General features: G+C 39.9%; 1 protein-coding gene across 3 annotated transcripts in view; it reads right to left on the reverse strand.

The window, feature by feature from the left end:
- Positions 1-470: 470 nt before the first annotated feature.
- ncam2 (neural cell adhesion molecule 2) overlaps positions 471-26,810 on the reverse strand; it is a 372,021-nt gene continuing 345,681 nt past the window's right edge. The window contains exons 16-18 of one of the 3 annotated variants that reach the window (XM_019352139.2): positions 16,633-16,840; positions 16,102-16,141; positions 471-3,714 (exon numbers count right to left, since the gene is read on the reverse strand). In XM_019352139.2, coding sequence (XP_019207684.1) covers positions 3,658-3,714; positions 16,102-16,141; positions 16,633-16,840 — 305 coding nt within the window. In that variant the 3' untranslated portion in view covers positions 471-3,657. The remainder of the gene's footprint in view (positions 3,715-16,101; positions 16,142-16,632; positions 16,841-26,810) is intronic. The other 2 variants (XM_005460775.4, XM_005460774.4) reach the window with 2 other exon arrangements.

Raw genomic sequence — 26,810 nt, forward strand, 5'->3', positions numbered from 1 at the left:
AACAAGCAGTTGATCAGGTGTACCTAATACAGTGACCAGTGAGTGTATATGCTAACGTATCATAATGTTGCACTTGAAACTGGTTTAAAATGAGTTTCACAGAGGCTGGCCCACAACTTTTATTTTAAATTCATGTTATGTCACGAACACGTTACATCCTTTCCTGGAGTCTTGTCACAGCAAAATGTCAAGGTAGGGAACCACAGCACTTGTCTAGGAAATAGTGTAATTTAATTTTTGTACCGATTTAAGCTTTGGAGGTGCTAGTAGGGTTTTATAACCTTTGAAACCTGACCTTTTCATTTTTTTTCTTTAGTCTTTATGCTAAACTTACCTGTGGCTTCGTGGGCTAAAGGAATAAACTGCTGTATAAATAGAAATGTTTGCTTTTAAAGCCTTTTTGGACACCTACATGTAAGATGGAAAGTCGGTAGAAAGAAAAAAGTGAGATCAGGAACGACAACGTCTCGCTGTCTTCTACCAGGACATGTTTATTTACAGCGGCCAATGATAGGAGTCACAAGTGTTCCACAGGTACGTACAGAGAGACATCAATAGTTCCCACCTCCTGCACAAAGCACACTCAGCGGGGACAGTCCAAGGGACACGGGGAGCATGGGGACAAAGAGGACACATACTGTACACTGAGCTCAAACACACCTGTTTTTTTAACCCCCCTTTTACAGAAAAAAGGGCCGAGGGATGATGGAGGAGACAGAGAGGAAAGGAGGACGAGAGAGGGGAGGAGAGGAGGGGCCGGAGGAGAAGAAGGGCGGGGTGGGGGGGTGGGTTTAGACTCATATTCAAATACAAAAGAACATGTACAAATCGTATAGCCCCCAGGCACTGTGCTCCCATATTTACAGTGATCGTAACAGGCAGCGGAACCACTCCATGGCAGGACCATCCTTTAGAGATATGCAGGTACAAGGGCTCGCTGTGAGAAAACAAAGCCAGCACTACGTAAGTCTGAGATAAAAACCAGTGGAGTCTGAGAGGCAGGAACAGTGGCGGAGAGGGGGCGGGTGGGGAGGACAGGAGGGGGGCTGGCAGACACATGGAAGGAGTGCTGCAGCCGAGGGAATTAATCACTGTCGAGAGCTACATAATCAGGTTTTAACTATCAAAGCACACCCCGGAACTCGGCGTGAGAGCTCTCGCCAACTCGCACCACGGTTTAAAAAAAAAAAATTGAAAAAGGAAACGCCCCGTGCACTCAGAGCACTCTGACATTCACACTTGGCATGTGGTCATCATCACCTTCGCTTGCCACATGGTGCACCATGGAGATGGAAAGTGTATTCGCACTTTATTATAAATAGGTAATAACATTAAAAAATAAATATAATAAATGCCAGAACGGCACTTAACTCTTTAATGTAGTGTAAGGTTTGGAATCTGGAGACTCTTATTGTGGAAAATTGAAAAAAAAAAAGAAGTAAAAATGGGAACACATCCTCGCAAACATACAAACGGATTAACTTACAGTACGTGCAGATACATTCAGCGGACATACATGCAACCTGATTCATGTAGACGAGTGTACTCACGCACCCATGCATGTATGCATACATACATGCGCACACACACAGTCATGTGATGATTCATGTGATGCCATCAAACCACTCAACAGCGTTGACCTGACATCTAGTTGTACTAGGTAGTTGCGCACGTCCGTTCCTGTCCAGTGTCGGTGATTAGAACCCACAATCCTATGACTACGTTTCCCAGAAACCACAGCATCACAATACAATTCAATCTTATGACACATTCTGTGGCACAAAGCAGCTAAGCTGTGATCAAAAGTTCATTTGATGGTCTACACTGCTACAGCGACTTTGGGCCACAAGAGGGGGGGTTTAAAAAAGAAAAAAAAAAAAGAGAAGGCACACTAATGCCGTAATTACTGCCTCCATTGAAATGCCGTGAAATAGCCTCAGGGCATGGGTTTTTCTTAAGGGAAAGCAAATGACTAGGAAAAAGCAATATTACACCATCACTGAACTTTGGACCAAAACACAACGGAAGGAAAAAAAAAGAAGAAGAAAAGAAAAAAAAAACCAGCCAACAGCTTTTCATCCAAGGAGTGTTCACAAAAAAAAGAAAAGAAAAAGCCAAGCCTTTTGCATTTGGAAAAAAGGACACATCCTTTAGGGTATATTTACATAAAAGCTTTGTAAAATACTCTTTTTTTTCACCTATGTACAACACGTGACAACATCAGAGAGAATAGTGACCAGACCAAAGAAAGAAAAACTGCATCAGAGTCCAATCTGAGGCAAGAATAATCAAAGAAACCAAAGTTTATCATTTAAAACAGACATGACGTACATGTTGATTTATTTCTCTCGAGCATACCTTTTCTCTTTTGTTCCCATGCCTTGAGTGGTACCTTGCTGCTACTTCTGCTTTTACAGATTGCAAAGATTACTGGTCAGGGCACTCACGGGGACACCTTTCAACACATTAACATAATTTTTTCATTACTCATTGTATACCAAAGCGTAAATTGACTTGCAGTGCGGCTAACCTCTGGCAACAATATACGACACATTACGGTGTATGCAGCTGATGAATAAAACATTCTTATGCGCACATTGTTAGAGAGTGAGACGCCTGAAGAGTGCCAACAATATTCGGCGTCAATTTAAAAGGCTTTGCTAACAGTGACATCAATGCACATGTGTGGTTTTTGTACTGTATACTTCATAGACTGCAACACATTCTTCCTTCTTGTGATTTTTGGATACTGTTGAGTACTTATAAAGAGTCACAAAAGCCCTTCTGAAATCAAACCAAACCAAATATTAGGTCTAAAGTCTTCTGGAAAAAATTAAATTTGTTTCAGGTAGAAATGTAACTAAGAACCAATGCATCACATAAGAGTTTTCTTTAGGCAATAAAGCGTCAGAGCTTTTAAGGACTTGTTTACCGTGTGCTAGCAAAGCCTGCTAGCTTAAAGTACAATGACTGAGAATTTGCCTCTGTAAGCTAGGCACCTAGCTTGGCTATCACAGGCATAAAAAGGATGTTGTAGAGTAACACTCAGGCATGGAAACAGGCTTAAATCACTGTGACATCCTGCAGTGAAGGTCAGCCCATGCATTGCTCTTACAAAGACAAAAAAAAGCATTAGCATTGAGATATTTGAGGCACACCAGCGTACCAGCTTATGCCTCCGCTTGTGACTGTCTTTTTTGAGAGACATCAAAGAGGGGAGTGCTAGAAACACCTTTCAACTGCATGAAAATCCCATGTGGGGTGTAAAACAGAAAAAAAACAGAATCTGAGAAATAATACTTATGAAGTGTGAGAAATAAAGGCAGAAAATAATATACAATCATTGATCAACAAGAGCTTTCCACTGATGCCATGTTTGTAAGAACATGATACATTAATCTCTCAGGGTGTCTAAAAGGTTGACACTTTCTTTCTTTCTATTTTCTCTCTATTATTTTTTGTATTTACACATGCCTTTCTCTAGGGCATTGCTATAAACAGATATGGTATTTTACTCCACTATTTTCCAGTGTTGTAGTTTCTCTGGGTTTTGGTCTTGTGATCCGAATGTTCTTTTGGTGGCGGGAGGACCGACCCTTTTACGCTTTGCTGTCGTCGGGCTTTGTGTGGATGCTGTTGTCACTGTGCACTTTGATTTCAATCGTATCCGGCTTGAGAACCTCTCTTCCATTTTCTTCCTTCAGCGGTAGCTTCCTGCAGCAAAATGACAGAGAAATGCACAACGTGGAAGTGAAATACGCAGTTTGTGCACTTCAAAGCTTGGTCATTACAAGAACTTAAAGCATACATACCATTATTGTGAACAGGCGCACAATAAATTGTACATAAAGCAGAGCTGAATTACTGCCGTAAGAGAGTTTAGGCTTAATGGTTTTCTTCAAAAAATGTGTGCCTAACAGCACTGAACTCCACCTTATAGACCTTTCGGTGTGTGAATGAATTGCCTCCTTTGGGATTAATAAAGCTGAATTTAATTGAAGAGAAAAGGCAGCAGGGATATTAAATATAACAGCCTCCACAGGGCTTCACAAGGGGTTAGAGAAAGCCAAATTATTCCTATTTTGCCTGTGTTTGGTCTGGATGGTTGGAGAGCTGATCAATTTGTCAGCTTGTGTTTGTTTTCAGTACTCTAGATGTCTGATGAGGATGGAGATAAGGCATGAATAATTATAAGGAACATGACTTAGCAGGCTTTTTACTGGGCTTTCTCCATCTGTTCACCAAGGACGAATGGCATCCACTTATGTTTTTAAAGAAATCAGTGCACACATATGGTACATAGATGCTAAAGTATTTGTTGGTTTCAGCAGTCTGTGATAGTTCTGTGAAGCCATACTATGTATGTTCAGGAATAGCAATGTAGATTGATCGATTTGCTTTGGTCCTGAAAGAATACTTTAAAAGAATGCCACTGATTGAAATTAATTTTATTCAGCATAATCATCCTGTTATCCTTATTTAGAACCCAACTTTTCTTTTACGTTATTATTAAAAATCCTATTATCTTACACTGTTTGTAACAAGTCAATTTCTTTAGGTTTCCCCTCCCTAACAGTAAAACTTTTTCTGACTGACATTCCCCTCCAAAAAACACCACATGTAAGCCTCAACCCCATATTGCATATACAGCAGGAAATGTGTCTTTGGCTAGGCCTAAGATGAACCCTATAACACCAGAGTCACACAGGTCTACAGCCCGATCATTGACCATCTGGCAAACAGTCCCAAGTAAATAATATGTATTACCAGAATGACCACAGGAGGTTGCTGGCTGATGCGCCTTGGACAAAACTGGCTGCAAAGAGTTTGCTGCACCAAAAACTTCAGTGCAATTTCTTTGGCCCCAAGTAGATTGCCACTGTCATTCGCACTTTGCATTTTAATCTCAGAGCTGTTATCAAACTTGAAAAGGTGTGACACAAACTAGAAGTGGAAAACGTTCTCCAGTAAAGCAGAAATTGCAACATATCCAACATATTTCAGAAGGTGCAACTTTTACTTTGAAAGCAAAAGCTCTCTGGTTTTACTTTCACATCTTGCTACCACTTGGCAAATAGTTTGCTAGTGTTTGCAGCCAAGTTGTCATTTTCCTTGCAACCTGTTGGTGAACAAAACCATTGCTCATGGCTCAGTAAACTCCTTAAACCATTTCCCAACCGCTCATGGAATACATACTCGTCTATAGCGGCCTGGTGGTTGCCAGCTTCTCAGTGACCAGTCTTTAGGCCAGCGTAAATGGAGATGTAGCAATCATATTCACATATGTCAGCATCCACTTGCAACTAATGATGGAACTCAACTTGTCATCACCAAGTAAGGATTGCAGCGAGTCAATCCAGTCAAAAGTATAGAGAACTATTTTCCTAAAAAGGAAAACGAAATAAAACAAATGATTGAGCTCATTTTGCTGATGTGGAGCATCTGATGACGTGCGCAGAAGGCTGCAGATCAGCAAAAAATATCATGTGTGAATGCATGTGAGTGAATGTGAATGACTGGACTAAGGCGGGAACGAGTAAATGTGGACAGACAATTTACCGAGAACGTTTACCATGTCATCAGGCGATTGACTGTCCTTTGAACTTCTTCTCAGTTTAGGGACAAAGTGACAGGTGAAGCTGTAGAATTTCAGCCAAAAAATGGCCTGTTTTTCCCAATTGTTCCTCTATACTTTCTTGCCGGTTACTCAAAGTTCAATGTTGAGAGAAGTCCACCTGTATTGGCACACTAAAGCATACAATTAGTATTATATTCATTTTTTTATCTTAAAACCTCGATTTGCTTCATCTTCTTAGAATTTAACTCTGTCCATTTCTCTGGGTGCTCCCCTGACATCATCAGTCACACACACACCTTCCTGTCACACACACAGCAGCACAGTATTTCCTATTTCTCTTTCCTGTTTCTACAGATTAATCAAACACTTGTTTTTTCATATTTACAGTCTACAAACCCTCTTTAGTTTTACTAAGTCTTGGTCTAAAAACAATACACCTTCCTTTCATACACACTTTTAAATAGAGCTCTTTCAAACATAAAAATAAACTCAACCTCTCATACCATCACTCATGCATTTCTTGAATTAAAAGCACTTTCAAACTTTAAAACATCCTACTTTACATCACAAAAGAAATATATTTCATACACACTTTTAAATGTTCTAACCTCTTTCAGACGCCATGACTCGTCTCACACACACTGCCTTTTCTCTCAAACTTCTCCCTTTTTCACTCACTCAGACAAATCATGCAGAGACATTCAAATCAAATACTGACAGCATTCACACGGTTAAAATCACTCAAAATACGCTTTCATACGAGTATCTTGGACATGCCTTCCATAATCAGAAAGAGCAAGTCAAAAGAAAAAGAAAAAGAAAAACTGAAACCTCTCATCGTCTCACACACAGCTTCTCACCACACACACATAACTGAAAAAATAAAACACACCAGCATTTATGGCTCAAGATATATACATCTATCAAAATTCAGTCATTTACTATACATCCACACTAATATATTCAAACTGTATTTATACTCTCGTAATAAGCAAAACCAGCCTCTTCATTACAGGCATTTAGCAATATTGGCAAACAATAGTTATAAAGCTCAATACTCTCGAAACTGAAACCAACACTGAGACCACTTAGTCTGCCATCTTTACATCGACACTGGTGCATTAAGACAGGGATAAAACAACAATAAGACCGAGTCAGTCTGCTGCTATCAGTTTTCCACTGCACAAAGGTGTTATACTCTCTTATGCAAGACTGAAGGAGACAAACTTCATTAAAAAATTGATAAATTTATAAACAAAGATACAGCTAGTTCATTTCATTAATAACCACCATTCTACCAAGACCAGTGCAAATCTGCAGCTTAAAAATGAGTCACCAGAGCTTGAGGGTGCTGCACGCTCAACCTAAAAGTTGGTTGTCATAACTGCTTGCAACTGGTCCCAGACTCCGTGCTATGCAGGCTGGGGAAACTTGCATTCAGCTGAGACTGAAGAAGTCACTTGGATGAGCAAGGAAATATTTCTCCCGCTGAAAACGCTACATCCAGATGAACAGAATGAACTTTTTTGGACTGCAATAACTTCAGAGCTGGCACATCTCCGATTTGTTGCAAGTCTGACTCATTTTGAGAAGGACAGAAAAGGAAATAGGCACGGGCTATTTGACTGACTCACAGCCCTGTTTCAGGCACGCTTGTTCATCTAATCTTCCACGAGTTTTGTTTTGAGTAATGCAGCAGAAGGACATCACAGCTTTATCTTTATGCTAATATGCATCAGTATGATGAAAATCCAACCAGCTCGTGCTTCAAGCAATATGATATATGAGAGCTTTCATCTGCATTTGGCTGATCTGGCTTTATCCAAGTGCGGTTAATACAGGCAGTGGGTCAGAATAAAGTAATGCTGCCACATAATGAGACCTAAATAGTAGCAATTTCTAATATCTTTTGTTGTAATGACCCACATTTCTATTTTAATTTGACTTGCACAAATTCAAACATGCAAAATGACCCATAACTAGGGAGTAGCTATTAGAAAAAAGCTATATTATTCCCCCTTCTGTGCCATTACAGGTGGCTTCTTGCCATTATGTGCACTCTGTCAATCGAATTAGTATCCTTTGATGTGTTCATATGCCAGCAGGACAGAAATTTCAAAGAAATATCTATCAGCAGTGTCAAATCTCCTCATCCTAGCCACTAAAACACTATAGCCTAACCAAAAACCACTTATTGACAAACCAACAGGGACACATTCACCGAAAGAATACGAACCACAGGGGGGCTACCCATGTAAAATCAAACAGGCGTCTGTCTTTTGTCATTTCATTTTGGGGAATAAAAACCCTGCTCTGAAATTTCAGCAAGGGATGTCTAAATGCAATTTTACTCTCAGTGGTAGCTTGCGCCCACACCAAACAACCAAAATAAAAAAAGAGAGAGAACAAAATAAGGCAAATAAACAAAAATAAAAGAAGGAACGAGAAAACAGATGACAATTACAGAAAATGCAAAGTGAACGTGGCACTGAGTTGCATCTCTTCCTGCTACACAGCCCTTTCTTTTACCCTGCGTCTCTTAGAAGTAAGACAAGTTTAATAAGGAGATCAATAAGGAACTTTGGCTTTTACATTGATTCACATTGACAGAGGCCTCTTGCTCCTAATATGCGCTTCATTCAATGCGCATTTCTCCAATTCTATCAAGACACTGAGAGAAAAAAGAAGGAGGGGTTAAGTCACAAACAAAGAAAGGAATTCTAGACCTGTACCAGGCCAGTATTAATAACACTTGACCTTAAAGATTCTCATTTTCCCGAGTTCATGAAGCGGTTCCACTTTTTATTTTGCCGCTGCTAGTCTGTCATGACTCAGAGACATAAACCATCTGTCAAATGAAGGTTCTAAATGAAAAGCTGGGCTCTATATCGTCTTTTGACTATAAAACAAAACAATCATTTGAACTTTTTTAGGGCTTTTTAAAAATCTTTTTTATTAATGCTAATGGTAGATATATGCACAAGATAAACATTTCCCGGATGACTCATACATTATTCTTGGAGCAGAACTTCTCCTTTGAAGGAATACTTAATTGTCTCTGCTGAGAGTACAATGACGAGGCTGACACGACTCTCTAAATAAATACGAACCTGCAGCTAGCAGGGGTTGACCGAAACAGCTTGTTGTTTTACTAATGCAGTTCTTATACAGCTATTGACATTTAATAAAACATTGCATATGAATCAGTCATCCCTGCTGGCATGGAAATGTATTCATTTACCTAAATAATTATCTTTTTTGCATTGTTTCTTTCTTCAAAGGTCTGAGATATCTCATCTGGTGCATCAGTGGACACTTTTATTATTCCCATTACTGGATGTTTTTACTGTGTAAACGCTGAATTTCCTCGACTAAATTGTCAATTTTAAAAGGCACTCTACATCAACACAAAATCACCCTCAAATTGCCATGCTGGACGTTTTACCAAGCTCCGGGAGAGTTCTTCAGTGAGCGAGATCATGAATGTAAAACAGTAACCCTGCATGATACTGTACCTAATAAGCCCAAATATTGCAACTGGCCAGAGGGGGGTTCCCCCTTTGGTTGATTGGTGGATGTTAAAGTTCCTGCACAGTGAAGCCAATTTCATGTCTCATTAGCTCCATGCAAACCTAGATTGGACTTATATTCAGATGGGGAGGTTTCCTCAAGTTCTGTGAAGGCTCTTGCTGTGTGACGTTTCCCGTTTCTTCAGTGAGGAGGCAAAATCAAAACAATCCCGAATCCATTTAACTGAAGCAAAGTATCAGTACAGTTTGGAAGAAAAAAAAGAAAAAAAAGGAAGAAATTCTATCAAAAAAATATTGGCGATGGCTGAGGCAACTGTAACTGTTAAAGCGTCTGCAGTTGGCATACGGCATGCTCTTTGCCTTCTCTGCAATTTGATAATCTGCTTAACATAGTTTTACCCTTTTAGTTATTCAAATGGTCAAAAAAAGTGCAATGAAAAACATAAAACTACTAGAACTGCTAGAACTACTTGAGGTTGGCGTTAATAATGACGGGGCTCTGTGTGATGAGAAAGCAATATTTTGCATGTTATATGTTGATTCAAATTATAAAAATGACAGATAAACATCTGCCGTGGCCCCAACTGGTCGCAGCAGATGGGTGACTCTCCCCGACCCTGGTTCTTCTGGAGGTTTCTTCCTGTTAAAAGGGAGTTTTTCCTTCCCACTGTTGCCAAGTGCTTGCTCATAAGGGCTCCTTTAATTTATTTTTTTGGGGGGGGGGGGCCGGCTGGCTTTTGGCTGCTGCCTTTAAGAGTCACCACAGCAGATCATCTGCCTCCATCTCACTCTATCCTCAGCACCCTCCTCTGTCACACCAATCCTCTGCATGTCCTCCTTCCCTGTATCCATGAATCTTCTCTGAGATCTTCCTCTTTTCCTCCTGGCTGGGAGCTTCATCTTCCCTCCTCTGCACATGTCCAAACCATCTCAGCCTTTGTCTCCAAACTGCTTAATCTGAGCTGTCCCTCTGACTCCATTCTAATCTTGTCCATGCTGGTCACTCCCAATGAAAATATTCAGCTCTGCTACCTACAACTCAGCTTCCTGCCTACATTTCCAAACCATACAGCCTCAAAGTCTCACTACCATCTTGTAAACCTACCCTGACACTCATCTCCACCCTGCCTTTCCCTCTCTTCTTCACCTCTCCACTGCAGTGTCCATTGAACTGGATGGTTCAGGATTTTCCTTGGTTGGGTTACATTTTCCTCTATTACAACAGCACTGTGAAACAGATCTGTGTTGGCACAAGAATGTCGAGGATATCTTTGCTTGTGCGGTATTTAACATTGTGGCCACAGTTAAAAGCAAAAATCGTGTGGATAGTTTTTCCCCAAATGCCAAAAGAAATACAGCAGTGGAGTCATTTTTCATCACTGTGAACATCTCATGTCTGTATACTGCTTGTTTGTGTAAAAATATGCACACACCGTCAGAAGTTCAATTCAAAACATTGTTTGGCACACAAGGCAAACAGCAATGCTACTGAGTCTTGACAAACCTCTGATTATGCTGCGAGAGCCAGCAGCTGCGTGAACCTCATGGTGTGCTGGCGTGATATCAGAGTGCGTATGCAGATGCGTATTTGTAATCTGTAAGCTTCTAAGTGACACCAAAGCGCAGCAGGAGCGACTTGTTCTTTCCTCTGCAGACATTAATTAAGCACATGGCCATCTATGGCAGGCCATGAAGGCAGGCTACAATCTTAGCTTTGTCACTGTGATAAATTAGGTGGCTTGCAGTCTTAGCTGCAGTATGTGCCTGGAGAGTTTGTTTACACCCTTATCCAAATCTATACACGTATATATTTTTTTCCAGCAAACATTTTTTTTTTTATCAGAGCTGGCATCCAGGATCTTACTGCGAATGTAGAAGTGGAAGTCTTTGTCAAAGGCACTTTGACGGAGCTGCTGATGGACAATTTGGCTGTTTACATGTGGATCAGACGCCTTGTTCCCTGACCTGTTGTAGAAATGAGCTTGTTTACACGACTGTGGAATAAGAATGTGGGGAAACGGAAGACCAGACAGATATATGTCCTTTTTCTCATTTTTACACAGTCAGGTATGCTCCAGCCAAAGCCTTTTAGCTTCTCGAGACAAGCAGATTTCTGTTTGCTCTGGAGTTAAGAGAGTACTGTGAGCTCACACTTAATTAAATGTCATCCACCTCAGTCTGCTGCTCCAGAATTTGAAATTTATGTGCTCTCTACATGTCAATAGCACAGACTGTCTTGTCTTTCAAAAAAGTTTGGAGAATCAAGAGGCTCCAGATCCCTGTAATGATGTTTAATTTTATTGAAACAGGAAAATAAAGGGAGAAAAATGAATGTGCTTGCACTGAACAATACATTATAGAAAAACATGGTAAAGCACTAATTAGACCAGGACTCCCAGTGTATTCTTGAATGACAGCAAACGTAGTAACAATAATTCTTCTTTGATTAATTCACTTTATCTTTAACTTCATTTTCTCTAATGCAGTATCCTTCAGCTAAACCTTAAAGTTAAATTTACATATGCAAAATATAGTTATACTTTCATTTGTTCCTCTTGTTTTGCTATATTATATATTATTAATGACTTAAGGTGTCACCAAAGTCATAGCTTTAGAACTCAGAGGCTATTTTTGGTGATTTTTCAGTGAATTTTCCCTTTTTATTTTGATAATTTTGTCATGTCCTTAAGATTTTAGGCTTTGTATGGTCGATGCTAAGCACTGTGGAACCATTACCATGTCTGACAAATTTCCAGGCTAACATGCGTACCTCTGAGCCGATGCTGGGTAAGCTAGTCCCCTGATGCTTGACTTTTTTTTTTTTGCATCTCTTTGCATTTAGATTTCAAAGTTCAGCTGGCTATTTCGTTTAGGTCCTTTAGCCCCCCTGTTTTTGTTAAATTCAAACAAAAATAATAAACTTTTTTTTTTCTTAAGAGTACGTGTGCACATGCACAGTATGTGGGGTTCAAGGTTGCTACTTAACATGTTGTCTTTTCTTGGACTGCCAGTGTCCAGCTGGAAAAATTTAAGATATCGTCAAGCCACAAGTTTTTCACTGCATTGCTGATCACATTGTAAGTATGGGAGGGGGCGAACTAGCATAGCATTAAAACAGTCCCAGTAATTGCTCACTCCTTAACTTTAGGTTTTTATCTACCCGCTTCAATTATAGGACACTAGCAGGAACAAAGTGTGTTCAGACTTCATTTGGGATTCGGGTGACGTCAACAGGGCCATATAAAATACTTTGACCTTCTTTCTACGCCATTGGTTTAGTACTCCATGTTGTTAGTGGACAGGAAGTCGTCATGAACAACACGGCTGACTGGCATCTCAAACAGATTTTTCTTTAGTGACTGACACTTCTGTAGAAATTCTTTCTTGCTCCATCCCCAGGCTGCCGTGGCCTTAACTGTAATCTTCCATTCTGTTTTATATTTCCTGCCGTGAGTCATCAGGTATATATAAACACTTTCAAAAGTCTATCGACTTCAAGCCAGATCTATCACTGAGCCTCTACTCAAACTTCCTAAGCCTGAATAAACAGCAGACTTCACCAGACGGTTAAAATGTCACTGTGACATAACATCAGCTTTACTCAACACTGACTTTTTGTCTCTGGGTAAAAGATTATCAGCAGCTGTTGTTTTGTATTAAAAGTCAATACCAAACTGTTTTTCTGGGTTTCTTGCCAGGAGGTTACTGGAGAGCCCGACAGGGGCACAAATCTATTTCTGGTTCACTGACTGACAGGATGGGACTGGAGCTGGCAGCACAACTATGACAAGCAACGAATATTAGAGAAAAAAAACCTTCCACAAAGAAAAAAATGAACATAGAATCCAAATTAAATGCAGGTATAAAGAATATGAATCATTTCAAGTTTCCCTGCATAAACATGTATTTACTTTCTCTGTCTTTTGCCTGAATAGTGACTTTTTAAGGTCGTAAGGGGTTAAACAGTATAGCTGGAGTCACATTTAACTTTATGCTACAGACTAGAGGTCCATTAGGTGTATCAGTTCTCCTCTATCTCTACATGGGTCCCATTGATATCTCAGCACACTGTCAAGAACTTAAGACTCAAAAACTGGAAGCGAGGACTTTTGAAGTCAACAGTATTACTTGAGTCTTTCAACTTTCCCTGAAGCAGCTATGCAGCCCAGTGTGTTCAACAGATTCATAACAGAAAGACACCCACATACTCTCTGTCGTGCATTTGTCCACTAGCCTAGCTCCAACTTCAAAATAACCCTGCACTGCTGGGTGCGTGGTCGCTCTACTAACCTTCAGCACCACATTGAGGTTGGAAAACTGTCTCTATAACCCCGAATATTTAAAAAAAAAAAATTCCACTGTGTCAGAAGTGCACTGACGATACCCTCCAGATTTTCTTCTTGGTTCCAAACCAGCCCACACACTCCTCAGCTAACATCCTCAGAACAGACACCCAGCACACACTCTGATCTGTGCCACTCATCACCTTCCTAATTTGAAGTTCACCCCATGCTATTTATCACTGTAGATGCTCTCCATTGATGTTATTATTGACACTGTTGCTCACGCTTCGCTAGTCTTTACAACTTATTACCCCTCAGCACCTTCAGACTTGCACTATTGACATCTTGGAAACTCAGTTGGAGTGTCTGAGCTTTGTATTATTTCAAGTGTTATCTTATTAGTCTCCAGCTCAGTGGCATGACTCATTGTAAAGCAGACCACGGCATTTACTCCATTCTCACTGCACTAGTTCAAAGGAGTTATGGCCATCTTTACTGCCAGTTATGAAACCAATCTCTCTACAGAGACGCCGACTGCAACAGGACAACAATCAAAAGTGCTCATACAACCAGAAAGTTTCTAACAAGTATTGTAGAATCCCTGAGGTACTGTCAGATGGACTCAAGTACCTCCTTCATCAACACTACCGTCATTCGAAATGTGTTCTTTTGGCATGATTTTAAGCTTGCTGTTGATTCGCCCTGTCAGTTTTGAATAAAGTTAATAACAATGTGATCATAGATTGGTCCATGTTTAGAATTAGTAGCTTGGTTTATATGACCAACCACTTTCAACCACTTGCCTTTTAGCGATTCTGACTTCTCTGCTTGCTTCTACTAGATTTTTATGAACTGCAGCATTTCATATACATGTTAGTGTTGATCCATGTTTGTGGGTGTCATTTCCTGTGAAATCCGAAAATGTTGCCGGTAATTTGGAGCTATTTGTGATAACAAGAAGTCCTCCAACTAAGTTTGTTTGTGCCAACTTTTTGAAAAGACCCATGTTAATGTCCCTGGCACCACACGGGGAGCGATTTCATTTCAAAATACCTCCAGTGTTTTGGAGTTCGAGCCTCATGTGTGACTATTTTTAAGCCTCGCTTTCAATTGCTGTTTGATGTCACCATAAAAAACTACAAGTACTTTTTGGGTTTTTCACATTCACACGATGACTGCAGGTCTCATACTGAAAAACTGAAATAGATGTAAAAATAACAGGTTGCAGAAACAATCTGTGGGGTAGTTTTCCACAGGAGGACTAATTCAAATGATAAAACTCAACAATTAAAAGGGAATGCCCTGAATCCAAGTCACATTTAACTGCATGTGTCTGAAGAGGAAACCAAAAGATTCTGTGGTGACTGGACATAATAATTCTATTTAATACAATACTTTACACTATTACTATAAACACTATGGTTTAAGCTCTGAGCTTGATTAACACATACAAGCTTGTAATTACATTGATAACAATCTAACCTTTAGATTTCTGTGACCACTGATGCCTAAAAAATTGGAAATTTAGGATTCATCTTTTACTCAAAATTGAAATCTCAATTGTGTTGGTTTTAAAGACTCCTCTGTAGGTGGATTTACTTAAAAGATCAGTGTTTTTAAGTTTAATCGAGTCATTTGTGTTATTTTAATGAAAAAGCCATCGAGTTAACCTGAAAAGCAAGATAGTATTTCATTCATTGCAATAATGCAAATGATGTGAATGAAGTGACCTGAAATATTTCTTAGCAGTTAATTAACACAGTTGCATGAAACCACTGACATTGACTTTTCTGAAGTAAATTCAAAAGCAGACACAAAGAATTTCTGACTGCTCTTTCTATCGTGTTGGATTTTTCTCTTGTTACTAACTCCACCTCATGAAAGTGAGACACTACACTGCTGTAGTATGCCTTTGACAACATAAAGCCAGTGTTGCTATTGCTGCTCTATTTTAACAATCAGTCACTATGTACCTGTATATCGTCACCGGGACTTATACTACCTTTACGTCTTAGGACTATTTTGTATCATCCTGCTGTACTGAATGTGACTGCGACACTAGTCACATGCACACATCAGACAGAGTGTAAAGTCTTGTGTGAGTTGCTGCTCGAGATTCTGTGTGCTGTCTGGGCAGGCAGGCAGTCAGCCCTCCAGTGTCGCCAGATTAGTGACTCAGCAGAACTCAAACCCCTCCTCCACCTCCACCACCTCCTCCTAACATGTGCCCTCTCTCTCCATAACAGACACTGTGCTGGCACACTGACAGGCACGGCTGTGGCCAGTGACTAAGACTCTGTTTGTGCTATCTCACAGACACCGCGATGTATAAAACAGTGGGACTACATTTAAAAAAAAAAATCAGTTGTACCATGAATTTCACGGGGGTGGGCTTCTAAATTGCATGCTGTCTGATGAGGGGGAAACAAAACAAAGAAAGTGGTTTTCAGAGACGCTTGTGGCGACACTCATGGACTATTAGCATGCATATAGCATGAAATAAAGGCAGGTACACGCACACACACACACACACACACACACACACACAAGGCTGAAAACAAAGCGTGACAACACAAAATGTACACAGTTGTACATGCATGTAACGAATGCACGCTCACATAACGCATGCAAATGGGATACTTAAAAGAACTTGCTGCACATCATGTAAAAGGCACTGATGTAAGTGAATAAGACATAATCAAAGACATACTGTGGTTGAAAGGGTGGCTGGGCGGCTGTTGTAGGTGTACCTACAGTAAATGGTAAAAAGAAATCTCCTTTTCTCATTCAGACTAAATATATATATACGTATACATAAGAGGAATGAACATGGCATGAACAGCTAATGTTATTGCTCAGCGAGTCACTCGGGGACGAGATCCTTGAAAAAAACTGTTTTTTTCCTCCTTTTTTGCAGGCCTTATTATTCATTTCTGAGAAATGCGAAGGCTTTTTTTTGTTCTCTGTTTGACGTTTTCATACCAATTTCTCAAAATCTTTGTATTGACTTGTATTCACCCATTCAGGGCTTTCAATTCATTACTGCGCAAAAATTATACAGCGAGAAGAAGAAGAAGAAGCATAACCCTCAGCCATAAAGATACACCCACAGCAGATGTTCCCTCTTCAGGCATCAGCTGCCAAAATTGATACTGTCACTACACAAAATCAAACGCTTGGATTGAAGTAGTCAAAGGTTTCAAAAAAGAACAACGCAAAGAAAACCAAAGGGCATACTCACAGATAGGCGGCCTTCCCCTCCTCGATTTCTTTGCCCTTGCCGCTGGTGGCTGTTTTCTTGCTGCACAGGGTGCGTGTGATGCACATGAGCAGGCCGCAGTGACGCAGGAAGAAGCAGCTGACGTCCACCAGCACGAGGAGCAGCAGCAGCGCTCCCAGGCCGAGGCCCACCACCGCCCCCAGCCCCAGACCGCTGAACAGGGATTCTGCTAAGGCAGTGAAACACACAGGCAGACACACAGCACACACACACACACACACACACAGCAAGGACAAAACCACTGTTAGCAAATTTGGTTCGCTGACTTGTTCTCTAAGACACGTTCAGAGGTTAGGGTCAGATTGGGTGCGGGATCAGTGGAGCTGGAAGGGATTCATTGTCTTGCTCGTGTGTCTTCAGGCCGGACGCCTGCAGAGTCGAGGCTGGAGGTCAGCTTCCTCCCCGGGAAACTATAAAGCTGTACCAAACTTTTACTCCAAGGTCAATGAATTCCTTCAGAGCCAGTTGGATGGTTTCCAGCACACAGATAAGTCCTAATCCACAATTCCTCAATGCGCACAATCCTCAGAGGAGGGTGGAATTATCTCGATTATTAGCGTGAATCCACCAAATCTCCTCCAAAACAAATCAATTCTTGCCTTATAAAGTTTCTTCTGCATATATATAGTTAATGGGATGAAAGTTTGAAAGATTTTAAATAATTGAGCAAAATGAGATTTATAGTGCTCCAAAATAGCTGGAAATGTAACAGTAGATTTGTGGCTTCATCTCCACTTAGAATACAGTAAACTCTTCGCAAACCTGAGCATTTAATTGGCAGAGAGGGCAAAACAAAACAGTTCTTCTCGGCCATATTCGCCCTCAGGCCTTGCATCTACCTCCTGTATCATGTGCCAAATGTGAATATCACACAGGTGCAGAGGTCGGCGCACACGTTCAGCTCTGCACTGAAGCCCGAGTACGCGTTAAGCATCGACGCACTGATGCTCTGGCCACTTCGTCCACTGGGTGCCTCTTATTTTATACCTCGCAGCACTAAACAGAATCACGTCGGGAATTAAATTAAGGGTTTTCAGCTCGGAGGTAAAATGCTCTCTCTCAGAGCGTTCAACACACTGCTCTTAAAAACACGCAGAGATCTCAGCTCAGTTGGGTACAAGCAGCGAGGCCTGCTTCCATTTGAAAGTAATACAAAAATGAAGGTAGTGCAGTAAAGAGACGCTCCCAGTGGGTCTCTCTGAATGGAGCTGTGGCCTTAAGTGATCCTGGGGTTGAGCAAACGGAGCATCCACTGCAGGATCAGCGCTGACAGCTGGAGGTCGGACCTTGCCAGAAGTAATCAGTGATGGAAGAGTGAGAGTGAATGAACTTTTCTACTTAGGTATGCTCTCATCTGCGTGTTCACTAGCCTGTAAGTAAAAAAGGGAGATCAGACAATAATGGGAAGGTGTAAGCACTCAGAGGCAGCTGAGTGGTGTAGTCTGGCACCTCCAATTTAAAAATAAAAAAATAAGTGAGCTGCAGGAGGCTTCGTTCGACTTCCTGCATCCTGACAAACCACAAAGTAAATGCAAGCTGAACGCAGGAGATGTAAGCCGCCGCCTACCTATATGTTATATGTTTCATAGAAAGATGAATTTACACGCATGAACCATTTGGTTTTTCAAGGCAAAAAAAAAAGGAGATGGTTTGATATCTCATTCTGGATGTTATCCAATTGAATCTGCGCTAAACTGTGTGGGGAACTATACACTGTTTGAAAGCACAAAGCCTCAGGCTAATCAGTGTAAACAATTTCAAGGTCCAGATATCGCTCCTACAACAGTTTATCTTTGATAACAAGGATTTTAAAAAAAGGTCAAAACCTGCGAGGCAGAAAGCAAGATATCCTGAGTTTTAATCTCTTAAAAATACCAGATCATTTTCTTTCAACAATACAAGTTAATAGCACGTTACACTTCATTCTCCAGGGTATTAGCCTGCTTGCTAATTGATGAAGTAACAACCCTCCAACCTGCTGCTCTGCTACAACATTTGTTCGCTGCAACATGCTAAGGCTTGACTGTGGAAGATAAGTATACCCAAGATAAGTATACCCAATGATTCGGTAGCTTGTTGAACCACCTTTAGCAGCAATAACTAGAAGTGATTGTTTTCTGTATGATTTGATGAGTCTCTCACGTGGTTGTGGAGGAATTTTCGTCCACTCTTCTTTACAATGTTGCTTCACTTCATTGAGGTTCGCAGGGGTTTGATTATGCACAGCATTTCAATCGAGGTTGAGGTTTGAACTTTGGCCCATTGCAGCACAGTGATTCTATACTATTTTTCAGCCATTCTGTTGTAGATTTGCTGCTGTGGTTGAGTTTATTGTCCTGTTACATGACCCAATTATGGCCAAGCTTTAGCTGTCAAACTGATGAGCCAAACTTGTTCAGCTTTTTCTAATTGTGCTGTCACAAACATTAACATTCAACATGCTAACTGAGACCTGTAGACTGAGATGCACCCATGGCTAGTTGCAGTTTTTCTGAGCATCGTATGGTCTGACCTTGGGGTGAACTCTTTGGAAGATCATGGTGGTGTGTTAACACAAACCTAAATGCTCCAGACCAGCAAACCTCAGCAAGGTGATCACACTAGCTGATAATCAGTTAATTAAGTTACTTACTATGGAAGCAGTAAATGTAGAAAGAGTCGTGTGAAAACATTCTTTGTCACATGAGTTTAACACCTGTGAGGAAGTGTTGAAAGAATATGTCCGGTTTTTAACTCTGAGTGGAGCCTCAGAGCTTGTTTGCTTTTAGCAATAAAGACGCATTTGGAACCGGAAATGGATAAGTGCTAATGGGCTGACAAGAAGGTGGAGAAGTCTGTGTGCCTTTTTTTAGAAGCTGAACTTCATGTGTAACATCCGTGAAGTGGTCCTTCAAGAGTATGATCTCCAAATGTATAAAGGAAACAGTTTGGAAATGCTCTGTTCTTGACACACTGTGGTTTACATGTTTGAGGATGCAGGAATCCTTATACTAGTGTCTTTTTGCACCATCCAAAAAAACAGTGATACAGTCCCTTTCTCGCTGAAAATGCCTTTCGTTTAAAGCCGAGAGCGAGCACTTCAACCTCAGCTACCGTTTCAAATCCAGTGCAGTGGAGTATGGAGCCAAAACAACAACAAAAAATGTGTGAATCCCCAAATACTCCTGCACCGCACAGTGTCACGACCCAAATGACTCTTATGTCAGTGACTTTGTTCTTGACTTAGAGCTGAGACGGCAGACAGCGGATCCTGGCAGCGAGTCAAAGCACAGCGAGGCAGAGACAGAGAACCTTGTGGCAAAAGGAACTCTAATTAAAACTTTGCATTTTCATGGAATCAGAGGGATTTGGGATTTGAAACTTGTCGACTGAATCAATATTTTTGCTGCGCCGAGGGCTACGGTTTTGTATCTCACCTTTTGAAAGTCTGTCTAGGTTCCACTGGCTTCTAAACCCACAGATTGAGAAATGGTAAACAACACCTCTACAGCTCCCCGGAAGCATCCACATATTCCAGAAAAGGCAGAAAACATCAGTCCGTTCTTTAAGCCATACTTAACTGTTTGTCATCATCACACAGCTGTAGCTTCAGGCTTTCAAAGCAGTCACTGCCACAGTCTGCTCTGTGTCTTTAAGTTTTAGGTGCTCTCCTTTCATGTTGGGCCATAGAAATTATACAGTGTCTATGTCATTAATTATAAAACTCAAGGCACCTCTGAGCTACATGACCTTCACACAGGATCCATTTATTAACACTTTTATTTTGTCTTTTGTTAACAAATGGCTAAAAATGTCCTTCTGAGAGTTTTTGGTACATGTACAGTAGAATGCCAGATGTAGCAAATATGATACAAATAAAAAAATACAAATATGAAACATAATATTTAAATATTAAAAGGTAATTATTACACAGTTTAGATTTTAAAGGGTTATCTAATGATACTAATATTTTCACTGTCTTTACATAAATTAAAATGCACACATTTGCTCCTAAATTAAAAACAAGCTGATAGTTTTTTTTTCTCCCCCCCAAGATTTGTCCAAGGGACAAGTGTCCCGATAAAGATTTTATTAAATTGTCATTTTTTTTCTTTGGAAGGGATGCCAGCAAAAACCCTTGAGCCTAAAAGACTGAAATCCATAAATATCAGGCTTCCATCCGATAAGGAGTATTACACTAAAGTGCTTAGCAGCAGCTTGACAGTTTGAGGTTGGATTGATATGTTACATGCTTGTTTACTTGTAGCTGTTTTTCCAGCCATTTTATTCGATTTATTCCCAGGTTCTGAAGTGATTTAGGAAAAGAACAGTCTGAGCTGTGCTGAAACACACACACACACACACACACACACACACACACACACACACACACAATAGGGCTGTTTCTGGATGAAGGTACACCTCAGAATACTTTTATCAAAACTGAGATATCAGCTGTCCTTGTCAGCGTTAAGAGGCCTCAGTGTCTGCTGTAGTTGACACCTCTATGGTGGTCCTAACGTGCAAAACAAATCCAGATGAAATACTTACAACAACAAAAAATGATAATGTACAATAAAATTAGAAAAACAAAACTACCCAACATGCATTAGAACTGTTCTGAATTTGCACACAAAATAAATGCACGTCTGAGGAATTAACGGTAACTTTGCATGGGCTATGTTGAGTCAGTGACTGTTACTACTTTAGCTAAACAAAATCATAATATATATAATATAATATAATATAATATAATATAATATAATATAATATAATATAATACATTTATTATATTATTAATAGATTAATATTTTTAAATAATATATTTTAAAACGTGAACAACTTATTTTGGACGACAGCCACAGAGCAATGTCTTCATATAAAAAACCCCAAAACATGTACGTTAGACAATCGAATGATGGTGAAAGCGTGGCTAAAAAAAGAAGCTTACATTAAAGTCAGTGCAAAAGAAGGAGTAACAGAGCAGAAGAAAAAGATGTAACCACGCTGATATCAACAAGCACCTGATCTGTTAGCTCAGGAAGGCAATCAGCGCAATTACTGGAAGAACCTTCATGAGCGGGATTTTTGCCAAGAAATGGCGATGAAAGTGGTAAGATCCGGAAAGCATTAAAGGGTATCAGTTTCATATCATATCATTCATATCCATTATTCAATAAATGTTGCCAGTGCATTAGTCAATTTACAGATTCAAATGTTGTTTTCTAAGAAAGGCATAGTATTGAATGCGATTTTAATAGGCTCATCTTTGAGTTTAAATATGTGCGTTTGTATTTTCTAACACAGCGAGTACCGCCAGTGCATCATCACTGCTTTGTACAGATGGTCTGAGGTAATTTAAATTAGTTTGCAAATAACCAAATTCGGTAAGACAACACTGACGAATTCTGGACTTGATTATGTGACACTATCAGTCATGGATTGGCCTCCCCAGAGCCCAGACCTCAACATCATTGAAGCAGTGTGGGATCATGTTGACAGAGAACAGAACAAAAGGCAGAAACATCCAAAGAAGAGCTTTGAATGTCCTTCAAGAAGCCTGGAGAACTATTCCTGAAGACTACTTAAAGAAATGACAAAAAAGCTGCTAAGAGAGTTCAGACTGTGCTGAAAAATAAAAGTGGTCACACCAAACATTGGCTTTCAAGCTCATTAGAATTGTTCAACCTTTTTTTTTCCCTATATACATTTCTATGTATGTGTGGATAAATTTGAATACATCACCGCACGTAAATCCCAAAACAAATCAGGAAAAAAAGGTGGCTCAAGACTTGCACAGTACTTTACTTTTAGAGCTACGTTCAAAGGTTCAAACTGTTGTTAAAGGAATCCGACTGGCATTTACATAATCTCATTCCTGCTCTTCAAAGTGCTTAAGATTACAGTTTACCCAAAGCCATATGGTTACATAGCCGTTTATTCAATATACTTAAAGTGCTTTATCTATTTCAGATCCACAGTCATTTCCAATTTAGTGTCACCAGTTAACCTACAGCTACTTTCGGCTGCTCCTTTTTTTCACAAGGTGTCACCACAGCGGGTACCCCACATATTTGATTTGGCAGGTTGGTTTTTTACATCACAAGCTCTTCCTGACACAACCCCAAAGGGATTTGGACATGCTTATTTATTTATTTTTGTGTGTATCTAAAGTACTCATCTTTCAATACAAGTTTTTACAATTATAACTACACTTTCAGGTTAGGGTAGTCAAGGACTCTGCTGTGGCTCTGTAAAAGTCTATCCAATTTTATTACAGAAAATTTTCAGCCTTCACCTTTACTGTATGAAACAGGTCAGATCTCTGCGTAAGAAATTTTCAAATTGCTTGATTTAAATATAACAAATGTGTGTCCACGAGGCACATCATGACAGTTGCCAGGATGCCTTCCAATAATATGACTGGAAGAGAAAAACATGCACATTACTGCTTACATGTGATCAACTACTATTTCCTGTTGTTTTATTTGTTGGTGATGTCCAGTTTTTACTAATGTGCAACAAACGCTCATCTGGTCACCTAGAGTTGCCTTAGTTGATTTATAATCTCAGAGTAAAGAGAAGTAATGAGGTCAATTCTGTTGGAGGGTCTTTTAGGAAATAGAGGGCAGTGCTGCCTTCCTCTTGCACTGAGTGATCACCTGCACTCAAACTGATGCAACGGCAGCAGTGAAAACCATCCTCTGTAATAACCCACAGGTCAGAGTGATAAACTGCCTGCGGGGCTTTGAGGGCAGAAGTTGCACTATGCATGCAAATACCTCTTTGCTGGCTAAGAAAGGGAATTTTCATTGGATTTAAAGCTATTATTTATTCAAAGGCATGCTTCATTATCAAATGAAACAAAAAACTGCCATGCTTTACGTCTGAGTCACGTACCAAGTTATCTACTTGGATAACAAAAAAGGTTTTTTCAACACAGAACTGCCTCTGATCTTCTTTGAACTTTCTACAGTGCCAATAAACAGACAGTGACGGGACTTTTCACTAGTAGAAATGCTTATCATCTGTGATGCTGGCATCTCTTCTGGCACATGTTTCCCACAATTTAGACATCAAGAAAAGGTGTCTGAAAGCTATCGTTTGCGCTTGCCTTTTTGTATTTGGATATAATACTCCAACTGAAAGCTCCCGAAATCAACGTTTGTGCCTTCTCTTCACTATGGTGTTCAAAAATCGGGTGCACTATGATGCACAGGACATATATCCAACATCATTCACTATGCAAAGAGAGGGAGAGAGTCTATCTTTACTGCTGTGTCTATGGTTATATTTTCACTTTCTGTATCTGCAAATGAGGCCATGCTGCAGCATCACTGTGCTTTCTCTCTCCAACTTGAGGTCTGCCTAATAGAAAAACAGACAGGCAGTCCAACACTCGTGTGCTTGGCGCAGTCATCACTTCTGTATTTTGGACTGAGGATGGCAACAAATTTGACTTTGTCTTGAAAATTACAATCTGGCTGTGGGCAGAGCACAGAGACATGGAGATACTTTTGGCTAACAGTTCCTTAAGGGTGTTTGTTGATGTCAAAAAAACAAATGGTGGCTAATTTTGTGTTGTCACATTTTTATTTTGTTGTTAATTTCCAGTGTTGGCTGACTGAGTCTAGTATTATCATTTTTCCATCCTTGTATCTTCAATCCATCCATGATTCAGACATAAATTCAAGTCAGTGCAATAATTACTGTGTTCCATTTTGTCCAACATTTTTCTCTCTTAACTACAGTTTCAATGGAGTCTTTTTTTGGTCTAGTGTTTCTTAAGTGCTGTTAAACAGAGAAAGGAATTTTGTAGCACAGCTTTTTCAAGTATACTAAACCACCTTTTCTTTCAAAATCTTCTCATATCCTCCTTTCTTTATTATTCCTTCCAACATGATGACATTCGCATTTCCAGATGCACCAAAGCAGCCTAACTAAATAATAACTAAGTAATAATATTTCCAAGGCTGTGTTTCATTGTGGGGCCTGCAGTGTTCTTTGGGTTATATTCCACTCCCTTCTTTCTCCAAACATAAGCAGGATCTCTGTGGCCAAATAGCTCTAGTTTCATCTCATCTGACCAAAGGATGCAGTTCTGGTATCTATACTCTTTCTCCAGGTTGTCTTTAACATACTTAAGTCTGGTTTGAAGGTGTCTCTTCTACAGAAATGACATTTTTCTTAGTCTTCAACCTCTCAGTCCATTCCTGAGGATGAGCAGGGCTCTTGTGATAGTCTTCTTTGAGACTACAATTCCCAACGTGGCTAAATCCTTCACTACTGTCTTGACATTTGTTCTGGGGTTTTTGGTAGGAATGTTCCAGATGGTTAATTTCTTACTCGACTAAATGAGGAAAAAAACCACTGGCTGAAAATAAAACGGGACAGCACAAAATTAGCCACCATTTTTTTTCGACATTAACAAACACCCTTAAGCCACTGTTAACCAAAAGTATCTCCACATTAAGTTTAATCTCAAAACTGTTTATTGGAAAATGTCAAAAACTAATAACAAAGACATTTTAAGCCATTTATCACCGCTATTGGCTGAATCGTGCTGTTGAAATGTGCCTCACCTCGCAACGTGCATTATAAACAGTGCAAGTTATTCTCCAGACAGGCAATATAAAAGAAAAACACTTGAAACAAACTGATGTTTAATGTAAAATGAGAACATGTTACTACAAAAGACGCTCATGTATTACTAAAATGTCACAAGTTAACATCTGAAAAACTAATAAACACTGAAAAGTGTGGTGCGTTGTGCCGTGCATTATGAATGATGCACATTGTTCGAAATTTCATGACAGCCACTAAAATAAAAGTTCAAATCTAAAACAAAACAATAGATCATCCTGCCGTTTTCTTAAGGTTATCTGAAGTCAGGTTGCGGGGGCATTAGTAGGACAGACCAGACCTCCTGCTTGCTACGTCCTTGGGCTTATCCGGGGAAACATCGAGTCTTTCCATTCTTTACATTAAATGACAAGTAAGTCTGGTCCCGACGAGTGACAACAGTGACCATTAGTCGGCTAGTCGTGCACATCCCTAGTTTTTAAACACATCTCTCACTAGTCTTCTGTCCAGTGTCTTTGCAATCCTCCTACCAGGCTTGTTATTATACTGTGTGTAAATATAACTCACACTGTTAGCTTGATGTTACAAGCTTTGAGCATTACAAAGTTAAAGCACATCATTTCACAGTATTGGTTTGTGCTATGGCTCAGTTTAAAAGGTCAACATTTCACAGGGTTGATAATGCTGACCCTGAACATTTTTGTCTGTTACGGTATGCAAATAGAAATAATTTATGCTTCCTAAAAAGAACAGCATGTGAATTATTCCCATATACAAGATTTGAGTTCCAAATTGATGCTTAAATGGCTCAAGATATGTTCATATCTGCATAGATGCTACTTTATATGTTAAAGTAAGGAATTATTTTATCTTGCAGCTACCTGGCAACACTTAGTAACACATTTTCCTCAAAGTATTTGTGTAAAAACCAAATTTGTGTTTTTTAAGACTGAAGTTTTCGAAAACCTTCGACTTCTGCACACCCAGTGTTCATTAATTCTTATTTCTCTGCTCTATTAACTAGTTTACTGACTTCTTCCGATTACTTGTTGATATATAGGCACATTAGTACCATTGAGTGGCTAGACATCCAGCTGCTTGCGTGGCACCTGAAGCCATTCATACACATCTTTGACAATACAAACTCATTAAGTCTGACCGGTGATTGACTGTCTCTAGATGGGATCTATGAGAAAGTGACTCAATTAATGATGACCAAATGGGCAATCATTGATTAAGAAGGTAGCAGGCGTTAATCTGCGCCGTGACAAACATCATCATTTGCGGAGGGGAGCAAGTCTTCCTCCTAAGTGCTCACTTTGCGACGTGACGAGGAGTGGAGAAGGGGAGTTTTTCTGAGGACATACTCAAAAAACTCAACATTATAATTAAATCCTCTCTAGTTCGCGAGAGATGGATGGGTTCTTGTTTTCCGTCCATTTCCAAGGAGGAAGCAGATCAGCTCTGATGCGATTCAAGTGCACTCAAGTGCCAGCGTAGAGGAAATGAAAAACCATGGGAAATTACTCTTAAGTTAGAAGAATATGGCATCCTTAACAATCAACCTCAAAAGACTT

Source organism: Oreochromis niloticus, linkage group LG23, assembly GCF_001858045.2.
Source record: "Oreochromis niloticus isolate F11D_XX linkage group LG23, O_niloticus_UMD_NMBU, whole genome shotgun sequence".
In the NCBI taxonomy this organism is placed as follows: Eukaryota; Metazoa; Chordata; class Actinopteri; order Cichliformes; family Cichlidae; genus Oreochromis; species Oreochromis niloticus.